Source organism: Bos indicus x Bos taurus, chromosome 29, assembly GCF_003369695.1.
Source record: "Bos indicus x Bos taurus breed Angus x Brahman F1 hybrid chromosome 29, Bos_hybrid_MaternalHap_v2.0, whole genome shotgun sequence".
Classification (NCBI taxonomy): Eukaryota; Metazoa; Chordata; class Mammalia; order Artiodactyla; family Bovidae; genus Bos; species Bos indicus x Bos taurus.
This window is the reverse complement of record NC_040104.1, coordinates 7,951,471-7,967,757: the sequence shown is the minus strand read 5'-3', so window position 1 is coordinate 7,967,757 and position 16,287 is coordinate 7,951,471. Positions and strand designations below refer to the sequence as shown.

General features: G+C 50.2%; 1 protein-coding gene across 2 annotated transcripts; it reads right to left on the bottom strand.

Annotated features, from left to right (window-relative positions):
* Nucleotides 1–8,722: 8,722 nt before the first annotated feature.
* On the bottom strand, nt 8,723–15,880 carry BATF2 (basic leucine zipper ATF-like transcription factor 2). 2 transcript variants are annotated; one of them, XM_027532356.1, is made up of 3 exons: nt 15,616–15,880; nt 13,954–14,058; nt 8,723–10,743 (listed from the first exon to the last, which is right to left on the bottom strand). In XM_027532356.1, the coding sequence occupies exons 1-3, from the start codon at nt 15,652–15,654 to the stop codon at nt 10,063–10,065; spliced, it is 825 nt and encodes a 274-aa protein (XP_027388157.1). In that variant the 5' UTR covers nt 15,655–15,880; the 3' UTR covers nt 8,723–10,062. The 2 variants fall into 2 exon arrangements, with proteins under 2 accessions (XP_027388157.1, XP_027388156.1); XM_027532355.1 differs by having other exon boundaries at nt 8,723–10,746; nt 15,616–15,878.
* Between the last annotated feature and the right edge of the window lie 407 nt (nt 15,881–16,287).

The following is a 16,287-nucleotide window of genomic DNA, read 5'->3' as shown; positions in this document are numbered from 1 at the left end:
AAACACTCGGGACTTCCCTGTGGCCCAGTGATTAGGACTCTGTGCTTCCACTGCAGAGGGCATGGGTTCCATCCTTGCCTGGTTGCATGGTGCAGCCAAAAAAAATTTTTTTTAATAAAAATAAGTAAATAAATAAAATGATAAACACTTATTATCTCACACAGTTTCTATAGGTCAGAAATCTAAGAGGGGCTTAGCTGGATAGTTTTGGCTTGAGGTTTCTCATGAGGTTGGAGTTAAGATATAGGTGGGGTCACAGTCAGGGGATTCAGTAGTAAAGAATCTGCCTGCCAATGCTGGAGACCTGGATTCGATCCCTGGGTTGGGAAGATCCCCTGGAGAAGGAAATGGCAACCCACTCCAGTATTCGTGCCTGGGAAATCCCATAGACAGAGAAGCCTGGCAGACTACAGTCCATGGGGTCAAAAAAGAGTCTTAACACAACTTAATGACTTAACAACAGTCATCGGAAGGTTGGAATGGGGCAGGAAACGCTGCTTCCAAAATGCTCAGTTATAGGTCTAGCAAGTTGATGCTTGCTTTTGGCAGGAGGCCTCATTTCTTCCTTGTCTGGACCTCTCCATAGTGATCTCACAACGTGGTAACTGAATTCCCTGATAAAAATAAATTGACCATTTAAATTATTTCCTTTGACTTAATAATTTCCCTTCTGGAAACATGACCTAAAAAAAGAACTCAAAGTGTAAGTATCCATGTTTGCACAAACATATTCATCATGAGGCAATCTACGTGTGTCTGTGTTTTAGTTGCTTAGCCATGTCCAACTCTGCAACCCCATGGACTGTAGCCTCCAAGCTCCTCTGTCCACGGGATTCTCCAGGCAGGAATACTGGAGTGGGTTGCCATTTCCTTCTCCAGGGGATCTTCCTGACCCAGGAATCGAACCTGAGTCTCCTGCACTGCAGGCACATTCTTTACCATCTGAGCTATAGGGAAGTCCCAAGGCAATCTATAGTGGTGAAAAATGTGAAACATCCCAAACATTCCACATGGGATGGATGGTTAAGTAAAGAATGACATATCCATGAAATTGGCATGTTACACAGCTACTAAAGTGATTGTTTTGTGGAGTAGTTAATGACATAGAAAATGCCTATGATATTCTCAGGAGAAAATTCCAGGATATAAAACTTAGGTACAATATGATCCTGTGTGAGGAAAATAATTTATATTTTGAATTGAATTTGAATTTTAGCATATTGAAGAAATATGCTAAAATGTTAAGGGTGGAAATTGCTATGCTCTTAAAATTTTTTTCAAAGTTATACAGTCACAAGAAATTGCAAAGGCAGTCCAGAAAGGTCCTTACAAGACTCATGTGATGTGCTGAGTCACTCAGTCGTGTCTGACTCTTTTCAACCCCGTGGACTGTAGCCCATCAGGCTCCTCTGTCCATGGGGATTCTCCAGGCAAAATACTGGAGTGGGTTGCCATAACCTTCTCCAGGGGATCTTCCCAACCCAGGGATGGAACCCAGGTCTCCTGCACTGTAGGTGGAGTCTTTACTGTCTGAGCCACCAGGGAAGTCCTTTACATGACTTAGTACAGTATCAAAATCAGAAAATCGTCATTGCTATAAAGTGTGTGTATAAGTCTATATCTTTTTATCACATGTGTAGTTTTGTGTATTCACCACATGGAAGATACAGAATTGTTCCATACCCCAAAGATGCCACCCTTTATAGTCACCCCAACCCTTCCGTCTACCATCCCTAACCCTTTGCTACCACTAATCTGTTCTCTACCTCTATAATTTCGTCATTTTGAGAATGTTATATAGTGGAATCTTAACAGTAGGTGGTCTTTTGAGATCGTCTTTTTCCACTCAGCAGAATGCCCTTGAGATCCATCCACCTTGGTTCATGCATCTATAATTCATTCCTTTTTATTGCTGAATAGTATTCAATGAATGGTATAGAAAATTTCCCCCCTTGCTTTTCAGATTTCCTACTGGAGCATGCAATATTTAAGGCTTAGGAAAAAGGAAACATACTTGCAAGAGGGGCAGTGCAGAGAGAAGCAATTCAAGCATTCAAGGAAATTTTGTATCGAATTGAATAACAGAATTTTAGACTTGGCGTGCCCTCTGCAGTCACCTGGGCAAGTTTTTCATGTTGTAGGAATCCTCCTTGCAGTATCCTGGCAGGTTTTTGTGCAGCCTCTGTGTGGATACTCCCAGTAACAGGGAAATGCTACCAGATGAAACAGCTCATTAAATTGATACAAAATATGCCTTGCTTCCTGGAGCTTGGGCATGACTGAAAGATCTTCTGTCCTGGGTTATTTTTACCCTGCCTGGAGTCTCTTCCCTTTCTCCACTAACTAGATAAATACAAGCCCAAGAGAGTGAGAAAAGCCTGCAAGAGCCTGAGCAAGCTGGGGATGTCCTGGATCCAGGACTGGCCTCTCTAGGGAGATTTCCGCGTTCACTGGCTTAGAAAAACAAGGGGCTGAAGACCTTTCAAAATGGAATAAAATTCTGCATGAACACACACACAGATATCCATGGTCCCCTAGGAATGTCCTCCTTTCTGCATGATAGGAGTGCCTTCGGAAGGCACGGAACCATGTCTCAGAGGAAAGGTCTTAGCTTCTCTTCTGTCTGGAATCCCCAGTTTCAGACCAGAGAGCTCTTTTCCTCCAACCATCCTTGAATGCAGTCTCTGATCTGTCCATGGTTCTGATTGTTAATGGTTTCACCTGGGGACAAGGCATGGTTCTTTGATTCATTTCTTTGTGGTAACTTGGGCTTCCCTTATGGCTCAGCTGGTAAAGAATCCACCTGCAATGCAGGAGACCTGGGTTTGATCCCTGGGTTGGGATGATCCCCTGGAGAAGAGAAAGGCTACCACTCCAGTGTTCTGGCCTAGAGAATTCCATGGACTGTATAGTCCGTGGGGTCGCAAAGAGTCGGACTCAACTTTCACTTTCACTTCGTGATAACTTATCGATCATTTACTGTGTGCCAGGGACTGTGATGTGCTCCTAATAGCCAACCTCTTTTTTTAAATATATAATTTTGTTTATTTTTGGCTGTGCTGGATCTTCACTGATGCACAGGCTTTTCTCTAGTTGTGGCAGCTGAGGGCTATTCTCCAGTTGCTGTGCACAGGCTTTTCATTGTGGTGGCTTCTCCTGTTGCAGAGCACGAGCTCCAGGACACTCAGACTTCAGCAGTTGCGGCACATGGGCTCAGTAGGTGTGGCTCGTGGGCTCTAGAGCACAGGCTCAACAGCTGTGGCGCACAGGCTTAGTTGCTCTGTGGCATATGGGATTGTCCCGGATCAGGGATTCAACCCATGTCTCCTGCATTGGCAGATGGATTCTTTACCACTGAGCCACCAGAGAAGCCCCCCACCCTCTTTCTGTTGAAGTATATCAGACATAACAGGAAAGAGCACACATCAAAAACATATTGTTCGGTGTTTCATGCAATGAATGCATTTATGTAACCACCACAAAGATCAAGAAACAGAATATTGTCAGCCCCCCACCAAGAAGGCCTCCTGTCCCCTTCCAGGTGCTGTCCTCCAACTGTAACCACTACCCTGACTTTTAACAACATAGATTAATTTTTTTTCTACTTTTTAACTTTAGATAAATGGATCATACAGATTGCCTTCTCTTCTGTCTCTGGCTTCTGTGGCCCAGCACTATGTTTGTGAAGCTTATTCACACTATTCCAGATAGTCGTGTTGATAGTTTGCTCATTCCTGTTACTCTGTAGCATTATCTAGTATAAAATACTCCACAATTTATTGGTTATACTCTTGATGGGGCCTTTTGATTATTTTCAGTTTATATAAAGTCTCTCATTTATGTCTTTTGATAAACATGTGCTTTTCTATTATGCGGCTGCTAAGTGGCTTCAGTCGTGTCCGACTCTGTGTGACCCCATAGACAGCAGCCCACCAGGCTCCCCCATCCCTGGGATTCTCCAGGCAAGAATACTGGAGTGGGTTGCTATTTCCTTCTCCAGTGCATGAAAGTGACAAATGAAAGTGAAGTCATTCAGTCATGTCTGACTCTTCGTGACCCCATGGACTGTAGCCCACCAGGCTCCTCCGTCCATGGGATTTCCCAGGCAAGAGTACTGGAGTGGGTTGCCATTGACTTCTCCAGCTTTTCTATTATATATAATGTATATTACATTTACATGTATATATAAATATGTATGGGCTTCCCAGATGGCTCAGTGGTAAAGAATCCACCTGCTAACACAGGAGCCACAGGAGACACAGGCTCAATTCCTGGGTTAGGAAGATCCCCTGGAGGAAGAAATGGCAACTCACTCCAGTATTCTTGCCAGGATAATCCCGTGGACTGAGGAGCCTGGCAGGCTACTGTCCATGGGGTCACAAAGAGTCGGACATGGCTGAGCAACAGCACACACACGCACACATGGATATGTATACACATACACACATATACATTGGGTGGATTGTGGGCAGGTACTTTTTTCAATTCCCATTTTTCAGATAAGAAAGCTGAGGCTTGAAGACGTGTGGAGCCAGTTGCGGAGCTGGAACGTGCACCCAGTCCTGTCTGGCCCTGGAGCTCAAACTCTGTAACCATCATGCTTTACTGCCTCCTGCTGTTTAAATGTACTTATGATGGACCTGACTGGTTGCTGCCATTGAGGGAGACAAAAAGATAGGAAGGCACAGTCAGTCACAGAAGAAGGAAAATGATAGATGCTGGTGAAAGGCACATGAGTGTGATGAGGAGCCTGAGGGGTCATTTTATCTTGGAAGGTCATATGAGGCTTCCTGGAGAATGAAGCATTTGATGAGGAAGGTTGGGGGCAGATTCTGGGCATACAGGAGGGAAGGAGTGCCAGGCTGAGAGAGCTCTGGGGCTTGAGAAGAGGAGGCCCTCATAGAGGCATAGCTGCAAGGGCCTTCATAGATTATTTCATCTGGTCCCCAACATGTCCACCCACCCACCTTTATACTGCTGGCTTCCAAATTTATATACTCAGTCTTTTTTTTTTCTTTTCTCGGCTGTGCTTTGTGGCTTGTAGGATCTTAGTTCCCCAGCCAGGGATCAAACTCAGGCCCTCAGCAGTGTTAAGTCCAGAGTCCTAACCACTGGACTGCCAGGAAATTCCCTATACACCCAGTTTTGACCATTCCCCTAATTGCCAAACAGTTTTCTATTCAGTCAGATGACAAATAGGCATCTCAAACTTGACCTGGCCAAAACAGGTCTCCTGGTTTCCCCTCCCGAACATACCCACTCCAAACTGCTCCTCTCGCAATCTTTCTTAAGGTCTCAAGCTGCGACATCATCCTTCTGTCCTCCCTTTCCCCATGTCCAATCCATGAGCACATTCCATCATCCCTACCTGTAAAGCACACCCTGAATTAGACCTCATCTTACCACCTCCCTGCTACCCGCCTGGCTGTGGTCACCACCATCACTTACCTGGAAGACAGCAACAGCTTCCCCACAGCTCTCCCAGTTCCTTCTGAAGTTCCACGGGGAGAAGCCTTCTTGGCCTCTTCCAGCTTCTGGTGACTCCATGTGTTTCCTGATTAGGGGCTACCTAACTCCAATCTCTGCCTCTGTCCTCATATGACCGTCTTCTTTGTGTCTTCTCTTCCTGTTACAGCGGTCTCCTCTTATTGGTCTTTGCATTTAGGGCCCACCTGGACAATCCAAGATCATTTCATCTGGAGATTTTTAATTTAATTGTATCTGCAAAACCCTAAGGGCACATTTGCAGGTTCTAGGTGGACTTATCTTTCAAGTGCTACCGTTCAACTCACTGTGTTGTGTGCTGTGCTTGGTCGCTTCAGTCGTGTCTGACTCTGCAACCCCATGGACTGTACCCCACAGGGCTCCTCTGTCCATGGGATTCTCCAAGCAAGAATACTGGAGTGGGTTGCCATGCCCTTCTCCAGGGGATCTTCCTGATCTGGGGATCTAACCCATGTCTCCTGCATTGCAGGCAGATTCTTTACCTGCTGAGCCATTAGGGAAGCCCATTCAACCCTGTAGAGAGGTAAATATCAGAAAAAAATAAAACAGCTGGAAGAATTTTTATTGAGTTTACATTCAGTCCTCCAGTGAGTGATTACTTTTCAAAGCATAGAAGACTCTTGGCTTGCACACACTTGCTCTTTCAGCACTGACTGTTCATGCGTCACTTCAAAGGTCGTTCCCGAGGAGTGAGCGTCTGCATTGTGTAAGGCTAACGTGAGGCTGAGTGTCTCTAGCCTTGCTGGAGCCTCAAACCTACCAGATTATCTCTGCCTACTACTGGGGGCATGACCACTGCTGTCAAGGGGTCAAAATTGTTTCCTCCTAAAAACAAATAGTCTCCCCAAGGAAAGCCAGCTGCTAGTGCTGCTGCTGCTAAGTTGCTTCAGTCGTGTCCAACTCTGTGCGACCTCATAGATGACAGCCCACCAGGCTCCGCCATCCCGGGGTTCTCCAGGCAAGAACACTGGAGTGGGTTAGTGCTGATGATAAAAGGAAAAAGAAGGGATCCAAGAAAGTACTAGTTCTCACCCAGTGTGATGAGCAACCTCTAAAATGAATATTCTCCCAATGGTCCTGCCTTCTGTTTTTTTTGTTTTTGTTTTATATTTTTGGCTGCAGTGGGTCTTCGTTGCTGCATGCTGACTTTCTCTAGTTCTGGCAAATGAGGGCTCCTCTTCACTGAAGTGCACAGAATTCTCATTGCAGTGGCTTCTCTTGTAGAGCGCAGGCTCTAGAGCACAGGCTCAGTGGTTGTGGCACACGGGCTTAGCTGCTCCATAGCATGTGGAATCTTCCTGGACCAGGGATCGAACCTGTGTCCCCTGCACTGGCAGGCAGATTCTCATCCACTGAACCCCAAGGGAGGCCCCACCTTCTGGCTTTTATGCCTTTGTGACATCCTCTTCTCTTGAGTGTGGGCTGGATCTAGTAACTTGCCTCTACTCAACAGAACATAGTAAAACTGACAGGATGTCATTTCTGAAATTAAGTTACAAAAAGACTGTGGCTTCTGATCGCTCACCTTTTTCACTTTCTGGCTTGCTTGTTCTGAGCGAAGCCAGCTGCCATGTCAAACAGCCCTATGGAGAGGCCCACATGGCAAGGAGATAATACCTGCACCCAACAGCCTGTAAGAACCTGAGGTCCTCAGTCCAGCAGCCCTCCAGGAACTCAGTTCTGCCAATGACCTGGTGAATAAGCTTGGGAGTGGACCTTCTGAGGCCCACAGGGAGCCATACATGTGAGCTTGGGAGCCGATCCCCCAGTTGAGCCTTTGGATGATTGCAGCTCCGGCCAACACTTTGTGGTTTGAGAACTGTATTTTTATGTTTTTTTTTTCATTTGCTCGGGTCGTTGTTGTTGTTTGTGTGGACCATTTTTAAAGACTTTATTGAATTTGTTACAATATTGCTTCTGTTTCATGTTTGTTTGTTTTTTTCTTTTTGCCCCCAAGGCATGCAGGATCTTAGTCCCTGAACAGGGTTGGAACTCAACCCTCCTGCATTGGGAGGTGAAGTCTGAACCACTGGGCCACCGGAGAAGTCCTTGGCCAACACTTTGATTGGAGCCTGTGAGAAACCCTGAGCCACTAAGCTGTGCCCAGATTCCCACTCTACGGGAATTTTAAGATGATAAATGTTTGTTGATTAAACCACTGGGTTTTGGAATAATTTGTTATGCAGCAATAGACACACCCAGATATAGATTTCTAGGATATATTCAACCATGTGGAAGGCTTCTGCTACAGTGGTGGCTGTTTACAATTTGGGGATTCACAGATATTAGCTCATATGCCTCAAGAATCTACAGCACCTCCTCCCACTCCTTTGATTCTGTTTATATTTTTAAACAAACAGAAAACTATAGTGACAGTTGCACATTCCATTTTTTCTGCTTGATATGTTGTAAGCATTTTCTCACCTCATTAAATATTCTTCAAAGCATTCTTTGTTCTTACCATCTCTTCTGGGGTATGAGTGTACCAACATTAATTAAGTCACTCCCCTCTCTTATTTTGAGCTTAAGGTAGGGTTTTACCTTCTTGGGTCATGTCTATGGGCATGTTTCAGCCCCTCCATTCAGGGCCTACAGGGAAAGTTCCAGGAAGGTAGAAGGCAGAATCACCTGTGGTTAAGTGCTCCTGAGTTATATCAAGCCTATACCATTTCCTAGCTACGTGACCTTTACACCCGTGGGCCTTGGTTTCCCCTTCCAAACAATGGGCTAATAATTATATCTACTTTCCAGAGTTATTAGAGGCATCAATGAGTTAACCCAAGTTACACAGAGAGTGCCTGACAAATTTTAGGTTATACAGACACAAGCCAGGCCACAGTGTCCTCGTCACCCCACGAGTCCTGGAGCGCCATACGTCATATCGACTCTTGTCCCAGACTCAAGCCAGCCTCCAACCAACAATGTCTTGGCTTCCCTCCCACCAGTCTGTTCTCCCTGAACCTGCTGGTGACTCCTGCTCTGCAGCCATCCACAATCCTGTGGCCACGACACCTCCTCTTCCTGCATGACTCTGAGCAAGTCCATCCCATCTTAAGGCCTCAGTCTCCTCATCTGCAAAATGGGAAGGGAGGTTGGATTAAGAAGTCCATGAGGGATTGCCCACTTAAGATTCTAGACCATGTGCTTTCCTTTCAAAGGTCTTTTGGTTCAATAGTACAAAGTACAGTCAGAATTTTAAACAACTAACCAAAGCAAAAAGAATTGGAAAACACTTTATTTATCATAACATAGGTACCAAGTGCTCAGCATTTCCTGGAGTGTGTCAAACACTAGCCTAGTGTCTGCTTACATGTGTAAATCTGGGTGAAGAGCTGGAGTTTCTCATCTCTGTCCCCTTACAGTGTTCGTCTTGAGTCTGAATGAGAACCGTCCCGCACTTCCACCCCCATCCCCAAGCAGGCGCTGCAACTGTGCTCCTATCTGGTCCCAGGACCCTGCTCCATCAGGCCAAAGAGCAACAGGGTCATTGCTCAGAGGGGCTGGAGGGTAATGGGGGCCTGTGGGCTGCACAGGGATGAGGACAGCACTGAAGAAGACACAGGTCTCGCTGCGTGCTAAGTGCTAGTTGCTCAGTCATGTCCAACTCTTTGCGCCCCCACGGACTGTAGCCCGCCAGGCTCCTCTGTCCAGGGGGATTCTCCAAGCAAGAATACTGGAGTGGGTTGCCATGCCCTCCTCCAGGGGATATTCCCAACCTAGGGCTGGAACCTGCGTCTCTTACGTCTCCTGCATTGGCAGGCAAGTTCTTTACCACTATCACCACCTGGGAAGCAGGGAATCACAAAGCAAAAGGTTCAAGTCCACCACTTGCTCAAACCTAAGTTTGCACCTGGTCCTTCCCTCATTCTTTCCACCTGCCTTTTGTGCAGGATATGAATGCTCTCAGAAGTCCACTCACCATGGCCCTGGGAGGAAGGGAGAGGTAGGGAGTTTTCGGGAATAGCTTGGTGAGCCGACCCTTCAGAATCCAAGGTCACCATGTGGCTATGGACCCTCAGTGGGTAGAAATCCCAGAGGGGACTGCTCCAGGCTTGTCCACAACTCCAACCCACAGGTTCAGCTCTTTGGCATTGAAAAAACTACTAGGAGCAGAAAGGATTCTCTTCTGGGCTCCTGCTGGGCCCTTCCCCACCTGGGTTTGGGCTCTGGACCAGCCCCAGTAAAGGCAAACTTTCAGAAATTACAGGGCTTTGTGGCCCTGGGAATCACAGAGCAAACAGTGGGGAGCGTCCCTCCCCACTCCCAGCACTTAAACCTCTCATGCCGGCTCTAGGTTTCTAGGACCCCAGCCCCTACGGTGCCTGGGCCAGGATCCCACCAGGAGAAGGAGGAGCAGATTGTGATGTTTCGAGTCCCAAGAAAGGCTGTGTGACCTTGGACAAGTCACTTGGCTTCTCTGAGCCTCTGTGTCCTTTCTACTCCTAGTTAGCTGGTCAGCCAAGAAAGGCAGCCCCCAGCAGCAACAGAGGAGATGCCTGTGTGCTGAGGCTGCTTCCTGGGTCCAAGGAAGGGGTTAGCCCAGTTCTGGGGGCCAGATTAGAAGTGGACTTGAGCAGAAGAGAGCAGAGGGAAGTCCAGGAGGGGGTGGGGGCTGGGATCCACGCCCAGCCCTTGCCAATCTGCTGCTGAGGAAGCTGGCTTATGCTCCCTGCCCTGCAGAGACCCCAGCCCCGTAGCAGCTGAGGGGCTGTGGGGTGTGGACCCTGGCTTTCCCCCGTTGGGGTGCTCCAGCCTGAGGAACTCTAGAGGGGCAGGTTGGGCTGTGGGGCTGGGCAGGACGATGTTGAGCTTAGAGGAAGGTTTCAGCAGGCCAGAGCCAGCAGGGGAGGTGGACTGGGCAGGGCTGGGTGACAGCTGTGCAGGAGATGCAGTGACTGCAGTGGGACCGAGGGACAGTGAGGGCAGAGGGGACAGGAGGAGGCTGAGGGAACCATGAGGCTGTGGGTCTGGAGAGGGTTGCGGAGCCGAGGGAGAAGAGACTGGGGTCCGGAACAGGCCCAGCTGCTCCTGGCAGCCATGCTGTCCGTGGGGCACGGAGCCTGGGGGCCGCTCGGCCTGGCCCCAGCAGCCAGCGGCCCCTGGAGCCAAGCAGGAGGCACAGTCCAGCAGGCACAGGCGCTCATGCACGTGCAGGGCCTGAGTCCACCAGGCTAGCTCGGCCTGAAGGGCCTGGATCTCCTTCCGCAGGGCGTGGTTCTGCTTCTCCAGTGACTCATGCTGCTGGGGGGAGAAGCAGATATAGGTGGGGAGGGTTATGTCAGCCAGAGTCAGAGGCCCAGCTTGAGCCCTATTTCCCAATGCCCCAGGGTCCTCAATTTAGGAGGAAAGATACTCCTGCCACCTCAATGCCCTTTGGCTGCTCTCTGGCCAGACATTCATGACCACCAGCTCAGACCTGTCTGCTCTGTCTCCCCAGTGCCAGGTCCCTGAGCCAGCCAGCCTGGGGTCTCCACTCACCCGGGAGCTCTACCAGCCTCCTAACTGATGCGCCTCTCAAACTACCTGATCTCTTGGCCCAGAGGAGACATTCGACGGCTGCAGTGCTAATGGAACATTAAAGCCCTTTAAAGTCTCCCGTGACTCCCCATGTGTGGGGGCCCCAGCTCACACTTCCAGTTTTATCTCTCCAACTGCTCCTGATGCCTCCACTTCCTGTTCCTCAAATGGACTCTGCTTCCTCGTCACACTTGCAGTCTCCTCTGCCTGGACAATTCCAGCCCCGCTTCCCCGGTCTAATCCTGACATGGCCTTCTTGTGACAACTTAGATGTCCTCTGTCCTAGACACTTCTAGGCTGCTCAATGCCACTGCCAGACCTCCTCGACATCCAGCACTTGCCCACCGAGGCACTGTGGGCGGAGTCCAGGGTCACGTTTTACAGGTTGGCAGCACGGGTGTGCTCTTTTCGGCATTTAGGTTCTGTTCTGCTGAGTACTGGGTGGGAACTCAGTGGGACAGTAATCAATGTGAAGTTCTAAACAATCATTTATTAGTATGATGGCAACAGTGGTGGAAAATGCAGAAGAAACTTTATTTCCACAGCTCATCAGACTCGGAGAAGGCAATGGCACCCCACTCCAGTGCTCTTGCCTGGAAAATCCCATGGACGGAGGAGCCTGGTAGGCTGCAGTCCATGGGGTCGCTAGGAGTCAGACACGACTGAGCAACTTCACTTTCACTTTTCACTTTCATGCATTGGAGAAGGAAATGGCAACTCACTCCAGTGTTCTTGCCTGGAGAATCCCAGGGACGGGGGAGCCTTGTGGGTTGCCATCTATGGGGTCACAAAGAGTCAGACACGACTGAAGCGACTTAGCAGCAGCAGCAGCAGCAGCAGCTGGCTCAGTGACTTCCTTTGCGCCCCTTGCCCTGCCTCTTATGGACACTTTCTAAAAGAAGAAGCTGCAAGGGTGTTTTATATTAAAATGTTGCTTAAGCCATGGACTCAAAGTTCTAACAGGCCTCAAAGCCACCCACAGCGCCACTCCCAAGCTGGTTTCTGCTGTGGAAGTTGGAAAGACATTTTAAAAACATGTCATTAGGTCACTCTTTACCTAAATTCTCCAAAGGCATCAATTCACCTCCAGAAACTGGGTCACTTATTCATTCATTTACCACCCTCAGGTTGCTCAACGTCACCTCCTCCGGGAGGGCTTCCCCAGGTAGGTTTCCATCACCCTACATATCCCACTCCCTTCCCTCTTCCCTGCTTTAATCCTTCCTAGAGCACTTATCACTATCTGATATCCCAAATACCTCATGGGTCATTTATTTGTCTATCCAGCTTCCCCATGAAAATACAAGCCCTAGGAGGGTGAACTGGACTTTTGTGTGCTGTGTTCACAGCTGTATCTACAGTGCTTAGAACTGTGCTTGCTGCACGAGAGATACTCAGTAGGCATTTCTGGAAGGAAGGAATAAATGAGCTCATGAAGTCTCAGCTGCTCCCAAGCATGCCATCCTGGGTATCAGCCCTCATTCTCATGCATTGTACAGGGTGCAACTCTCTTATGCTCGTGCCAGCCCTATTTCATTTGCCTGCAATGCTTTTTCTTACCTTCATCCATTTGGAAAACTCCTATTCATCCCTCAAAACCAGCTCAGACTTCATCCCTGTATCACCTTAACCCAACTACCTGTGTGTTGTTCCTACCTATGAGTTCCCACTTTATTTTGACTCTATTGTTCACTCCACAGAGAAATACTGAGTTCCTTCTATCTGCCAGGCACTGGTCCAGGTGATGGGGAGACAGTAGGCAGCAGAAGAGCTCCCTGCCTTCAGGGTGCTTACAGTCTGGGGAGGAGGACAAGCAATGGTCAACATCTAAACTTGGAATGCAAGGTCAGTGCTAACCAGAAAAATAAAGCAGAGTAATAGGTGAGGTCTCTTTAGCTCAGACATTTAGAAAGACCTCCTCCTTTTGAGCTGGTGACATTTGAGCCAAACACCCAGCAAGGAGTGAAGATCTAGCTGGGCTGCTGTCTGAAGACAGAGGGAGCAGCCGGGGGAGCCCCTGAGGCTGGACATGCTCCACCAAGGAAGGAACAGAGAGAACGAGGTGCAGGATGTTAGGAGAGGAAGGTGGACGGTGCGGGTGGGGTCGCAGAGAGCGTAGGACTTTTGGGTGTGGAGGGCTCCGAAGTTTACTCATTGCAGTAAGGACTATCGTGTATGCAGCCCAACCAAAGGCCAGGTCCTGAACCCAGCTCTTAACGGGCCCCCCGAGGTGTGTCCTTTCTGCACAGAGGAAGAAGGGAAACCCCAAGGTCAGGTTACCATCTGAGGTCAGGTTACCATCAAGTGTGAGTGGAGCCCCCCACCCTCCACCCCACCAGGCTCCTTGGCCTCCTTTAATCTTCACAAGGGTCCTGCCAGGGGGCAGGGATTTTCGGATGAGGACAGTGAAGCTCAGTGAAAGAAATGACCTGCAGCTATGGAATGCAGCAGCTGGGACTCTAAAGCCAGCCTGTCTTAACCCTGAACCAGTTTCTCACAGACGGTCTTGGCCACTTACATCAGAACCTAGACAGGCAGGGTGATCACCGCAGTGCAGCACCTCTGAGCTAGGTTCTGGATGGGCAAGGCTCAGGGACCTACCTTTGAATGAAGGCCTCACCTGGTCACTGGGCCAGGTTCTCCCAGTTTCCCTCCCCTTCTTGTCTCCTCCCTCTAGACTGGGAGTGCCTTGAGGGCAGGCCTGGGCTGAGGATGCACTGTCATGCCCCTGGAGCCCAGCGTGTATCTGGCACACAATTTCCGCTCAACACTCAGGAATTTTTGAATCTCAGCAGCAGAGCCCTCCTCTCTCCCCAAGTTCAGGGCCCCTGGCACCTACAGCAGTGCAGGGGAACTGCTGATTAGTGGGACGGAGAAGAGGTGGCCGGGCCAGGTGAGTGACGTCGGGGAAGGGAAGGGAGGCACCCCCACCTGGTGCAGGGCATCCGCCTTGTTCGTGTGCTTCTGCCGGCTTCTCTGGGCGGCCGCCCGGTTCTTCTGTTTCTTCCTCAGCTGCCTCTGATGCTCCTCAGCGTCCTGTAGGGTGAGAGATTGGGGCTCAGGGGGCCCGACAGGGGCGGGCTAGCTGTAAAGCCATCCCCTTCTCTTTTGGGGAGGGTCAGCGCTGTGCAGCCTGTGGGATCTTAGTTTAGCTCAGGTGTTTAGAAAGACCTTCTTCTTCTGAGGCGGTGACATTTGAGCCAAACAGCCAGCAAGGAGTGAGGGTCTAGCTGGGCTGCTGTCTAAAGGTAGAGGGAGCAGCCAGGGGGAGCCACCAGCGTTCAAACCCATGACCCCTAAATTGGAAGCCTGGAGACTTAACCACTGAACCACCAGGGAAGTCTCAGCCATATCCTTCTTGAATCAAGTCCCCGAGGGTCCCCTTTCCCCCAGAAGCCCTCTCTGGCTCCGTCGGTGTCCACACACCCCATCACAGACACAGCACCGCTCGGTGGAATGCCAGCCTCACACACGTACCACTCACAGCTCATGACCGGGCAGCACACGCCCTAGACAACCCACTTCACACCTACAGCCTCCTTATGGACCGTGTTGCTCTGGGTAGCTCACTCACTTCCCTGAGCCCCATTGCCTGATCTGCCCCAAATGGAGGCACAGGTGCCTTCCTCACTGGCTGGAAAGCTGGCAGGGGTTAATAAAAGTCGCTGTTGTTCTAATCACTACTGTTTCCACTGTTAAGGTGTTGATTTCTCTAGCCCTGAGCTCTTTCTGTGAGGACGGGACGGGGCGCGATTCTGATTCTACTCTGTGTTCCCTTGCCCAGCGCAGGCCCAAAGCTGATATTCATTAATCCCACAGACATTTGTGCACTATGATGTGCCACGCACTGAGCTGAGGGGACACGGCAGCAAACGTAAGAGGCAGTACTCTCTGCCCTCAGGCTACTTGCATTCTAGTGGGCCAGCAGCCTAGAATGAGGGAATGAGTCCCCTCTGACAGAAGAGCGGACGCAGAGGGTGACAGCTGTGACCCTCTCCCTACACTGGGTTCATGAACTTAGATGAAATAGTTAACCCAAATGCCCAGGGCTCTGGAAAATCAGACAAGAGGGAACACTGGAGACCCCACAACCCCCTCCCTCAGGTCACTCTGGGAGGTGTGTTCTGAGTGTGGGGACCTCAGGCAAGACCCTGCCGCCCTGGCTGAGGACTCTGCGACTCCCAGGTTCAGGAGGCCCCTTGCAGGTGCTGGGGCCTGAGAGACTGGAGTCTGGAGGGGAAAGACCCGCCATAAGAGAAGGCCTTGGGCCTCTGGTACTTGGGTTCTGGACTAGAGGCAAGGCCTCCAGGGGAACCGTGGCCAGAGAGCTGGGGGAGGAAGGAGGAGGCTCCTGTAATGGCAGCGTAGGACAGGTAGTGAGGAGCAGCTGTAATCAGAGGCCGAGTTCTAAACTGAAGCCTGGATCCGCAATGTGAAAGCAGGAAAGCCCTCAAGCCAAACCCCTAAGGAGACTGAGGTCCAGAGATGGGGTGTGTGAGGCCTCCGCCCCCAAGCCCATGCGAACAGAGCCAGCCCCGGCACCCTGAGGCATGTTCCCCTTCTTAGCCCCCGAACCTGCTCCCCTGCACTCACCGTCCTGGTCAGAGGCCCATCGCCCCCGCAGAGGTGCATGGTGGGGAGGAGAACCCGGGCTCACACCGGTCGGGGCGTCCCTCAGCTGCTGTGACCTCCCAGTGCCCTCTTGGGGCCCAAGGAAGTGGCAGCTCTTTAAATCCCCGGTGACCACTCCGCCCCCAACAAGCCAAGTTTCAGTTTCTCCTAAAGCCACCGGCTGCTCAGAATCCCAGGCTCGGCTTGGCTCACGTGGCTGGAATTTCCTCACACGAACGGGCCTTCCGGTTGGGCCCCTTCTCTGGGATGAGGACGGTGGAGGGTGGCCAGAGGAGGGGGGCTGAAGGCCAGGTGTGGGGAGGCTGTTGTAGGAGAGGGCGGGCAGGCTGCCAACGACAGAGCCAAGAGAAGAAGCCAGTGGGGCACCAAGGGCTCACCAGGGATGTGGGGGGACCCCTGGGCTCCACAATTGCAGGAGCCAGGTTCACAGTTGGAGCTGTGCAGCTTTTGGCTCGTTGGAGCTGTGCAGCTTTCAGAAGGTGATTTACCCTCTCTGAGCCTTAGTTTCCTCGTCTGAAAAGGGAGATGATACAGATATCCACTCACAGGCTTGATGTAGGAATTAAGCAAGATAATATAACCACCTCCCCCAACCCTGTGAGACTAATAATGTTGAGACAAGTCTGCAAAAAT